Here is a 12,161-nt window from a genome sequence, read left to right on the forward strand (position 1 = left end):
ATAATTTGTACAACAGTTCCCTGTGACATGAGTTTACCTATATAACAAACCGGCATGTGTAACCCTGAACCTAAAATAAAAGTTTTTAAAAAATTTTTGTATTAGGTGGGTAAACGGGATATTCCCACAATATCTATTGCTTACATGTTAATTATAAAGGCAAAAAGGTACTTTTATGTTGGATCAATTCAGGGTATGCCACCTTCACCAAAGGGTCAAACTTACACCGATGAAAACTGCGATCCTGTGGTCACATGATATTACCTATATCTTGCCAAAAATCTGTAGCCTAAATCAAAGTATGCTGAAACATTTTAGACAAATCCAAATTGACCCACATTGAGAGGCATCTTGCAAAAACAACCTGTACCGTTCGAAAATGTTTATCTCAGCAAAGACCCAAAAAACTGGGAGAACACCAAGTGAAGATGAAGGCAGAGAGGAGGGTGACATTTCTACAAGCTAAGGAAGGTGGAAGATGGCCAGCAACCACAGGGAACAAGGGGAGAGGTAAGGGACAGAGCCCTCAGGAGGAACCAGCCCTGCTGACACTTCCAGCCTCCAGGACTGTGAGAAAATCCATTTCTGTTGTTTGAGCCACCAAGCCTGTGGTCCTCTGTTACAGCAGCCATGGGATCTCATGTACCCTCCATGTGGCTCTCACACGGCGGGCGGAGTTGCCAGGTGAGCAGTTTCTGGAGACAGACTGCCTGTCATTTACTCACTCTACAGGTGAGTAGAGGTTGCCCTGTCATTTACTCACTCTACAGGTGACTAGAGGTTGCCTCGTCATTTACTCACTCTACAGGTGAGTAGAGGTTGCCCTGTCATTTACTCACTCTACAGACGTGGGCGAAATCCCAACAGCACTGTCCCTGTCACCTTGCCTTTACAATAGGAATAACAGCAACACTCACACGGCTGTCAGGCAGGTTAATTCTGTGAATAGTTGAGAAGTGCTCAGAACAGTGCCTGATACCTCGGTAAGTGCTATAGACTGCTGTTTATGATCGTTACCATTATTACTTGGCTTTGGCTATGGCTTTGTTCTGAACTTCGGAATATCTCAGGTCAGGGTGTAGTCATGGTGGGAAAAGCTTTAGACGAGAAGAAAAGCTCTTCTCAGCTTCTAGACCCAGCTCTGCCGCGTTGGCTGTGTGACCCGGATGGAAGCACAGAATTTCTCTAGGCCTCGCTTCCTCTTTTGTAAAATGTTAAGTTAAAGTCAGTCTCCAACACCCCGGGCCCACTCTGTCCAGGCTGACTCAAAGCACACAGGCTCTATGGGCCCCTTCAAGGAATGTGGTTAGAGTGTCTGGTACACCAAAAAACCCACAGGAGATTCTTTAGAGGGATCTAAACTTTAAAGTCATGTCACTTAGTCAAGTTAAACTATATACATATAGACTTGACACTTTCAAATACATTGTGGATTTGCTGGGGAAAAAATGAAGCATTATAATTCCACTAAGATTGGAAGAAATTCAGGGAGACCTGAGGCCCTCCTGCAATAGGAGGACCTGCTTCGTACTGGCTCAGTGGGTGGAATCCACCTGAAACAGTGGTGGGTAAAAGCTACAGAAAAAAATGTTTAACTCAAGCATTTCTCTCCAAACTTGATGCTCTTTGATGATAAATAACTGGCAAGATTCTAAATGGCTTTCAAATGTAATAAGAGAGAAAACTTTAAGATGGAATTTTAAAAGCAGATGAGGGTATAAGATTATTAAGCTGCATGATTTATAATCCTTTGGGTATATATCCAGTAATAGGATGGCTGGGTCAAATGGTATTTCTAGTTCTAGATCCTTGAGCAATCACCACACTGTCTTCCACAATGGTTGAACTAGTTTACACTCCCACCTGCTATAAAGACACATGCACACGTATGCTTATTGTGGCACTGTTCACAATAGCAAAGACTTGGAACCAACCCAGATGTCCATCAGTGATAGACCAGATTAAGAAAATGTGGCACATATACACCATGGAATACTATGCAGCCATAAAAAAGGATGAGTTCATGTCCTTTGTAGGGACATGGATGAAGCTGGAAACCATCATTCTCAGCAAACAAACAGATTGCAAGGACAAAAAACCACACACCGCATGTTCTCACTCATAGGTGGGAATTGAACAATGAGAACACTTGGACACAGGAAGGGGAACATCACACACCGGGGCCTATTGTGGGGTGCGGGGAGAGGGGAGGGATAGCATTAGGAGATATACCTAATGTAAACGATGAGGTAATGGGTGCAGCACACCAACACGGCACATGTATACATATGTAACAAACCTGCACGTTGTGCACATGTACCCTAGAACTTAAAGTATAATAATTAAAAAAAAAAAAAAAAGATTATTAAGCTGACAGCAGATGTGATTGGCCTTATCATCCCTACCCAAAATCAAGGTCGTCATATGGTTTTTCCAGGCATCGTGGATGAAGGAGTATTCTACATATAGTGAAGCATGAAATATTCATTTGTTTCATATAAAGCGGAAAGTCTTCACTTACCTTGGGGACGCCAAATCACAGTGAGATTTACAGTTGCAGACTTGCGGGCCTTCAGGCTCTTCCAGGTAGCCACACACGTCAAAGTCCCATTGCTCTGTGGGGTCACAGCCAGGATGCTCACTGCACTTTGAAGGTCGCTGGGCTCCGGAACAAAAAAATAGCTTGAATGGCTGACCAGGAGACCGAGCTCCCAGGAAATATCCGGCAGCCGGGTCCAGTGCGAGGCTTGACAAGTAACTTTACAAGGCTCACTCTCATCAACTACAAGATTAACACTGGGAATGAACAACTGTTCTCCCATAACTAAAGAAGAAAAGAGAGAAACACACTGAAGACATGACCGTGCCTCTCACTTCAAAGTTTTCTTTTTCTCTCTCTTTTTTTTTTTTAAGTTTTGCTTCAAATCACATTTTGTGAGACCTATTTTCCTAAGCCCAAAGGGGCTGTGTCTCTACTGGGAAATCTTAACTCAAATTTTATCTGGGTCTTTTTTGTACACCTGCCAGGGTCTCTGAAGAAGGTGAGGTCGCTCACAAGAAAGCACAAAGTTATATAGAAAATGCTTCATAAAAGTCAGAAACCAGGGGGAAATAATTATATGGGAAAGAAAAGGGAGAGTGCATGCCATAAGGGGCTATGCAATACCTGAAGTGAGCTACAGAATTATCTTGGGCTGTCCAGGGAGCAAAGTGAAAAAGAGAAACGAGCTTCACCCTCTTCTCACTGTGATGAGGACACAGCCCAGAATGGGACGCAAGTCTTCCCTGGAGTTTTGGTCAATCAGATACATTTTTATTTATTTCTAGGGGCATATGGTCTTAAACATAACTTCCTAGGATATTGCCTTAACACAGGTTTCTTATTACAAATTAAATCAAAATCCAATGTAATATTTACAGAAATAACTAACCCAACTCATGTGTCAGAATAACTTAGATAAGTTATTTTTTATTTTTTATTAAGAACACTCTTGCATAGGTCAGCATTCATACTGAAAACAACCCATATGAAAATAATACTTGTTTTCACAAGTGTGACTAAAACAACGTGACGATTGGCCCCAGTAAAGACAGCATTACTGAAACATATATATATATATATATATATAAATGTCCAAGCAAAAACATGCTGAAACTCTGAACTACACAATATAATGGAAAGAATACTAAACTAAGAATCAAAAAATTTCTTCCCAATCTTGGTTCTGCCAGAAAATTGTCATCACTTTGGGCAAGTCACTGAATTTTTTTGGCTCTCTTGGTTGTACTTACTGAATGAGATAGTTTGACCAGATCAGCACTTCTCAAATATTTTGGTTTCAGTACCTTTTACACTCTTCAAAATCATTGAGGACTCTAAAGACCTTTTATTTACGTGGGTTTTATCTACCAATATTTATCATATGTTAAAGTTAAACAATTATTTTAAAGTATATATTTAGAAATAATAATTTATTACATGTTAATTTTAACATATTTTTATGGAAACAAATCATACTTTTAAACTAAAATAATAAGAGGAGTGACATTGTTTTATACTTCTATAAATCTCTGTCATGTCTGGCTGGATTCTCATAGCTGTCTCTTCATTCAGTCTGTTGCAATATACTGCCTTGTTTGAAGGATATAAAGAAAACCTGACTTCACACAGATATGTAGTTGGAACAGTGAGGAGTACTTAATAGCTTTTGAGATAATTGTGGATATTCTTGAATACTGTACCAAAACTTACTTTTCTTTCTTTTTTTTTTGGAGACAGACTTTCACTCTTGTTGCCCAGACTGGAGTGCAATAATGCCATCTTGGCTCATGGCAACCTCCACCTCCCAGGTTCAAGCGATTCTCCTGCCTCAGCCTCCCGAGTAGCTGGGATTACAGGCATGCACCACCATGCCCAGCTAGTTTTGTATTTTTAGTAGAGATAGGGTTTCTCCATGTTGGTCAAGCTGGTCTCGAACTCCCGACCTCAGGTGATCCATCCCCCTCGGCCTCCCAAAGTGCTGGGATTACAGGCGTGAGCCACTGCGTACAGCACTTTTTTCTTTAAGAGATGGAATTTCACCATGCTGCCCAGGCTGGTCTCAATCTCCTGGGCTCAAGTGATCTGCCCGCCTGGCCCTCCCAAAATGCTGGGATTACAGACATGAGCCACCATTCTCGGCTGAGGTTTCTTAAATGATTTTTACACAGTGGAATCTGAAATTCTACCAAGGAACTTTCATTTTCTGTTATGTTAAAACCCATTGCACTATGTGGCACTCTGAATGGACCTTTTATTCTAGGATGAATTTATTACACTTCAGTCATCTGGAAAATGCTGTTCTGCTGAGTCATGCAGACCTTCCCAATGTACAGTGGAAAGCTCTCCTGTGCACTTGTGTGAAGAGTGAAAAAGGCAACAATAATAGGAATCTTCATATTATTATGAAAACAATCATGACTTCATGATTGTTTTCATGAAAACATATTATGAAAACAATCCAGACCACCCTGAAAGGATCTCAGGGTACATCGAGGAGTCCCCAGACTACAGTGAACTGGGTCAGCTCTGAAAGATCTTTTTGCTCTGAAATGTTAGCTTCCCAATTATTCCTTCCTGAATATTCCCTAGGAATAAGAAAGGCAGTTTTGCTTATTCAAGGGCTACTGTAAATGCAACAAGGAGAGGAGAAAGCATTTGTCCCTTAAGTCTAAAGGATTTTGTGTTTGTTTTGTGTGACAGAGATGGTTTAAGGTGACAGAACTGGGAGGAATGATATTGTCTCAGTTAATAACAGAAGCTTTTGAACTCAAGTCCTTGCAGCCCTCAAAACATAAGAGGTCTAGAATTTGGTGTGTGATTGATTGGTGGATAAGGCAGCACGTGGACCAACCCAGCAATCTGAAGGATTTCCTTTTTCTGTGTACAATTGGGATTCCACTTTCCCCCACCGGCTTTCACAAAGGTTATCCAGTAGCATGATGAACACTTTATACAAAAGTGATACTAGAATATTCCCATGGATTTCAGATGACTCAATTTCGAGTTATATCATCTCTATTTTGTTGACATATAAGGAGGGAGAAAAAATTATAGAATAATTCATGGTTGTTTCCTCTTTTTTCAAGATTGTTTCTCCCTTCAGGGAGACCCTGTTGCTCAGAGAACGTTTGCTCCTCTAGGAACTACGTACCATTCAGAGCAATGAGACGAAGATAAAGGGATGCAGTTCTGTCCAAGCTCTATGAGTTCCTCTCGCAATATCTTGGAGAAGTCTTTGCCTCCTCTAGATGCTTGCTCTTTCATCTGTATTAAAACCAAAAACTACCATAATTACCAATATATAAAAAGTCATGTTAGGGGAATTCAGACAAATTTGTAGGCTTGTGACTTTGGGAAAAGATGCTACAAAACCACATGGTTTCTGAATGTGATGTGTCCTAAGTAGAGCAGTAACAAGCCATGCCTGTGATCCTGTTTCCCTGCTCCAGCGACGCCCTCCTCCTCTCTTGCTTTCCCATTCTGTCTACCATCTACAGACCTGGAAAGCACATCTCCAATGGCACCTTGTCCATGAAATCATCCATGAAGGCTTTATTGACTCTGTCAGCTACCCTCTTGATTGGAACCCGAGTTTGCCTCCCTTCCATCTCACTTGCCAGCATCTGGGTGGCTGGCATCTCTATTATTTGTGCAACTTGCATTATCCACTCTTCTTGTGAGGTTCTAAAAGAAAGAAATTGTATCTTATTCCATTCCTCTTTGAGTCACTCTTAAATTCCCAATACAATGCCATGCTTTTATTGGGAACACAATAAATAATAGCAAATGGCCATACAGTGATTGCTATGAGCCAGGTGTGGTAAAGGCTTTACATAGACCTACTCATTTGACACCATGGCAGCCCTATGATGAGGACACTAAGACTCAAAGTCATTAACTAATTGTGTCCCAGGTCACAAATTGTCATAAAGCGGTAACATGGACCCAGGCAACCAAGCCCAAAGTCTGCACTCCTGACCACTAGAACACTCTGGCTCCCAACTTAACGTGCAGGGAATTAAATCAGATAGGACTTTGGAGTCATCAAACCATCTTTAGTCATTTTTTCACCTGATCCACACAGCAAACCCTTGAGGTGGGCTGGGAAGATTCATCTCCAGGTTAAAAATGAAGAAATTGAGCCATCACAGGGGTCTCTCTGATAGATAACTGATGAAGCCAAAACCAGAATTTATATCTTTGATTCTTTTTTCCTCTGTTCTTTCTCTTATATCACAAATTATCATAATAAGAATCTGGTCATGCAAAATAGGCCAACAGTCCTAAATAGTCTTATAAAATCACTTATTTAGAAAATACAATTGTGCCCCTAATTAAACTACACAAAATTAAAAACACACAGAAGTAAAGACACACTAATTTAGCTAAATTTCTAAAGTAAAAAAACATTTTTTAAAACACAAATAGAAATAGGTAAACATGTCTCCACCAAAGGTTATGAAATCTGATTTAATAGCAACATAAATATGAACAAAATCTTTGGAAATTTCTTCCAGACAAGTAAATACATAGAGATAAGAAATAATTTATAAGGTATAATATATTCTCTTATAAGAAATGCTGCCATAGAAATCAGGAACTCTGTATCTTTAAATAGAGTATAAATACACTTGTAAAAAATGCAAAGTGATTAAATTTTGGTAAGACTATTCCAAATCTTTGTAAAGCATCCTTTTACTTTTTTACTGTGAAACATTATTTTCAACACCTACAAATTACCTCTAAAATGAAAAATAAGCTATCTATTATTATAAATTTTGTTTATTCTTTCCTTTTCTCTCAACGACTTGATGTATTTGGTGAACATACAACTTTGACTGTAATGACTCTCCCACTGTAATTGAAGGCAGGGTACAGAAATAAGTTGGGGGGATTCTGCTGGGAAGAGAAAAAGTTAAAGCATACTTCAGAGTTGATAAATGATGTAAGCAGAGAAATATGGTCATGTATATGGAAAAACTAGAGAAAGGGCAGTGATTGTCAACTGTCTCTAAATCAAAGAAAAATGACTGCTACTAGCCCCAGAAGAATTCCAGGATATATTTCCAGAAAGCCTATTAAATACTGAAATGGATTCAAAGGGGGAAGTGATAAAATCTGTCTCTATCAGTCTTAACCAGATAAAAAAGAAGGAAAGCAAAGATGGAAGGAGAGAGGGAATGAAGCAGGAAAAAGGGAAAGAAGGGAGGAAGTGAGGAAGAAGGGGGATAAATCAACAAAACAATTAACATTAGTCCATCCAGAATAATTCTAAGCCTATTGCCAACTGAAGGCTAGAGCACACAGGAGGGAAGGAAGAGAGGGGGAGAAGGAAAGAGGAAGGGAGGAGGTAGGGAGAGCATGAGGGAGGAAGGAGGCGACCAACCACAAAGCATTCATCAGTTCAGAATGACTGTACGTCAACACCAACTGAAGGTAGACCACATCTGCCATCATATGCAGCATGAACTTTAGAAGGTTCTTCCTGCCCTCTGACATTTAACCCGATGGACTTCAGATGTGGCATTCAGAAGCCACCTGCATACACACCTACACAGCAGATCCATACACAGCAGATCCATACAGGTGACTGTTCTGGAGGCTGCATCTGATGTTCCCCGAATCACTGGGCTGCACATTGCGGATGATCATCTCCGAGGTGAAGTTCCCGCCCTAGTCATACCTCTGAGAGGTGAAGTGGTCATTGGTGATGATGGGCTCCATGGGCCTGATGCTCAGCACCACCATGTCATTGACAGCCCATACGATGAGCTTCCAGCCCTGGGAGACAGTGCAGTTGAAGTGAGCCTGGGAGCCCTTCAGGACTGTTGCCTTTTGGGGGCCTTCTATGACTTCATTACCAGATCCAGAAACCGGAAGGTAGCCAATTTTTCAAGTTGGTAAATGAATGGATCTCCATAAATCAACTGTGTGCTGTAACCTTTCTGTATTTATCAGTGGTAACCCCCAGGGTTACCATCCAGTGGCTCAGACTCTGTGTCTTTTGGATCCTAACACCAGCTCTCCCCAGCAGACCAGGAGCTTCCGGTGGAAGCCACCGCCATGCTCTCCTTTCCACTCTACCCCCTAACTCTACAGCTGTATTGCGTTGAATAGTATTCCTCAAAACACATGTCCACTGGATCCTCAGAATGGAACCTTCGAAAATAGGGTCTTTGCAGATGTAATTAGGTAAGGATCTCAAGATGAAATCAACCTGGGTTTAGAATGGGCCCTAAATCCAATCACAGGTGTCCCTACAAGAGAAATGCAGAGTGAGATTTGAGACACAGAGGCCTGCAGAGAAGAACACCATGTGAGGATGGATGCAGAGACTGGAGTGATGCATCTACAAGCCAAGGAATGCCAATGATTGGAGCAACATAAGAAGCTAAGGAAGAGGCATGGAAGACCTTCCTCAGAGTCTCCATAAAAAACCAACTCTGCCAACTGGCAACATCCCAGGATTTGCATTCACAGCAGTGGGGCTGGGACCCAAACTCAAATGTTTAACAAGCACCTCTGGGACACTTTGCTTTGCTTACTGCAGGCCTTTAGAATATCTTCATCCGAAACACATTTGGGCACCACATTCTGGTGCTCTTAGATTTAATGTATAAATAAACCCAAAGCCAAAATGTCACAAAACAGTTCTTAGGCAACACACTCTGATACTGCCCATTCTATTCTATTCCATTTTATTCTTTCAAACACTGGCATGGCCAGAATTGTAAAATACATTGTCTAGCCACCTAAAATAGACTAGATATGTTTGTAAAGTACAAAACATGCAAAATGTGTCTACACAGTTAGAAGTCAGAATGATGGTCACTGGGAGTGGGGTGGAGTGCCTCGAAGGGAGCTGTCCATTGAAGGTTCTTGGGCTCAACGTCGATCATACAAATATGCTCGCTTTGTGAAAAGTCATCCAGCTATACCTTTATGACATGTGCCCCTTTCTTTATGTCTATTATTCTTCAAATAAATGCCTTCGAGTCACTGCCATCAGGAATGCAAGAGGAGCTTATAATCTAGTTGGGAACACAAAACTAATACCCCCGAAGCAATGGAAACTAAACAAACCTAATGAAAACCAAAGCTGGCTGTGAAAACCCCACTTCCTCCCAGTACCCCAGACTATACGATATGCCTCTCGCATAGAAAGTAGTCTGACCGGGAGACCCAGGCCTTGCACACAGGAGTTCACTTCAGCTGACACCGTTGGAGAGCGCTGGAGTGTGTCACACACAACAGAACCCTTCCCCTGTCAGTAAATGGAAACTGGGATTCTCGCCCTGAAAATGGCAAGGGTTAGGAGGCTTCAGGGAGGAGGTGATTTCTGAGTCAGGTTTTCCTTGAAGGCCAGATAGAAATTGAGGAGGTGAGAAACCAGGGAGGGGAAGGGACATTTCAGCAGGTGCAACAACTTGTGGGAAGGAACCGAAGGCAGACTCCCAGGACAGTGATGGCTCCAATGAGGATGCACCTGAACGACCGCGCTGGGAGTCGAGTCGATGCAGGAGGAAATGGGTCACACAGAAGAGGTCACCATGGGAGGGTCTGCAGTGGGAAGTGGCTGAGAAAGACTCTTCTGGCAGCTGTGTGTTCCAGCGGCCTCCTGTGGCCCTTGTCTTCCCCCAACACTCCAAGTGGACATTGGTGAACAGCCCACAAAGCTCAGGCGCCCCCTACCTGCCAGCCCAGCCAGGACGACCAGCACCGTCAGGACAGCTTTCCCATAGCTCTGCACCTCCATATGTTCTTCCTGGCCCTGGGAAAATAAAGCAAGCAGGTAACCGCCCATCACTGACGAGCATCTACTGTTCAGAAGTCTTCTGTGCCACCCCTCCCCCTCCCCCCAGCTGGTGTGTGCCCATGGACACATTAGATCGGCACATCACAGTGTAGACAGTGGCAGCCTCTCTTGGGAAGTGTTAGAAAGCATAGGCCGGGTGCGGCGGCTCACACCTGTAATTCCAGCACTTGCTGAGGCAGGTGGATCATCTGAGGTCAGGAGTTCGAGACCACCCTGGCCAACATGGCGAAACCCCATCTCTACTAAAAATACAAAAATTAGCCTGGTGTGGTGGTGTGCACCTGTAATCCCAGGTACTCAGGAGGCTGAGGCAGGAGAATCACTAGAACCCGGGAGGTGGAGGTTGCAGTGAGCAGAGATCACGTCACTGCACTCCAACCTAAGTGACAGAGCGAGACTCAAAAAAAAAAAAATGCATATTTCTGGGCCCACCTCAGATCTCCTGAATCAGAAATCCCTGGGGTGGGCCCAGAATTCTGGATTTAAAGAAGCCTTCCAGGTGATTCTGGTGCCTGGTCAAATTTGAGAATAACTGGATGAAATGGTCTTACCCCACCCGCAAGCCCACCTGCATCATGAAGGGATGCAGATGGTGTAGACTCACCTCTGAATGACTGACCAAAATGCAGAGCATGGGCTCATTACATTTGTTTCAGTCACTAATCCCTGAGAAAAAAACTCCTGCCTTCATGAGCTCACATTCTCAAAAGGGAAGACAGGCAACCAAATGAATACATAGACGACATGCCTATTAGAAGGTGGCAATAGGTGAGGGGAGAAACAGGACAAGGAGGGGGACCAGCTACCACTTCAAACAGGGTGGTCAGAGAAAGGCCCCCGCAAAGGTGCACCACGCACAGCAAATGAGGTTAGACAACAGCCACCGCACTGGACACCTACAGGAAGAACTCTCCCAGCAGAGGAAACGGCAGGTGCTAAGGCCCTCAGGGGGACTGTGCCTGCTGTGCTTGACCAGCTGCAGAGAAGGCTCTGCGGCAGAGCGAGGGGTGGGTGGAAGGAGTGAGGTCAGAGTTCAGGGAGGTCAGGATAGATGGAGTAAGGCCTGGCCAGACCACTGACGGCACATGAGGATTCTGCCATGTATACCTTTTGTTCCTTCCTTCCAACCCCCTTTGTTCGTGGATGCCCTCTTGGTCACCCTCCAACCTTGCATTTTTTTCTGTTTGCTTTTTTCTCTCGCCTAGGAGAGACTTATCCAAGACACTCACCTGTACTGATGTGTCCTCCTGGAAGATTCAGGGTTAGATCACCTACATGCTGAACATGTCACGAACTACCTGCAAAACAACACTCCTTAGCCTCAGGAAAGGGTCTCTTTACTGCAAACATTCCTCCACAGCACCAATGAGTGGAGTCCAGTGACCCGAACGGTTCTCATTTCAGCTTTGGCATCTACACACATTCCACAGCCCTGCGAGGCTAGTCCACCCATCCCTCCAGAATATAAGGTGCCAGGTCCCATCAGGGACTTTGAGGAGAGACTTTATAATGTGCTGACAACACACATCCATGGCTCCAGTCTCCTTTCTTTTCTGATAGGCCCTAGAAGGCAGATCCCACAGCTAACCCAGAAACAAAAAATACAAGAATTGAAACCGCGATGGGAAAACAACTGCCACACCTTGATCTGCAGACATCTCACCCAAGTTACTGAATGAAACCCAGAGTGTCAGCATGAAGGACAGCAAAGATGCTCAGGCCCGTGACCCGCGTTTCGCATTTAAGTGCATTACTGGTATTCACAGCCTCGAGAAAGAATGTGGGGTTTCCACCCATTTGTTT

The 12,161-nt window shown here is 43.2% G+C and overlaps 1 protein-coding gene across 1 annotated transcript in view; it reads right to left on the reverse strand.

The window, feature by feature from the left end:
* IGSF5 (immunoglobulin superfamily member 5) overlaps nt 1-11,811 on the reverse strand; it is a 35,187-nt gene extending 23,376 nt beyond the window's left edge. The window contains 5 exon segments of the mRNA XM_023193403.2: nt 2,522-2,810; nt 6,497-6,523; nt 8,114-8,433; nt 10,235-10,313; nt 11,722-11,811. Of these exon segments, the coding sequence (XP_023049171.1) occupies nt 2,522-2,810; nt 6,497-6,523; nt 8,114-8,433; nt 10,235-10,313; nt 11,722-11,811 (805 nt within the window).
* Between the last annotated feature and the right edge of the window lie 350 nt (nt 11,812-12,161).

This window comes from Piliocolobus tephrosceles, chromosome 19, assembly GCF_002776525.5.
Source record: "Piliocolobus tephrosceles isolate RC106 chromosome 19, ASM277652v3, whole genome shotgun sequence".
NCBI classification, from domain to species: domain Eukaryota; kingdom Metazoa; phylum Chordata; class Mammalia; order Primates; family Cercopithecidae; genus Piliocolobus; species Piliocolobus tephrosceles.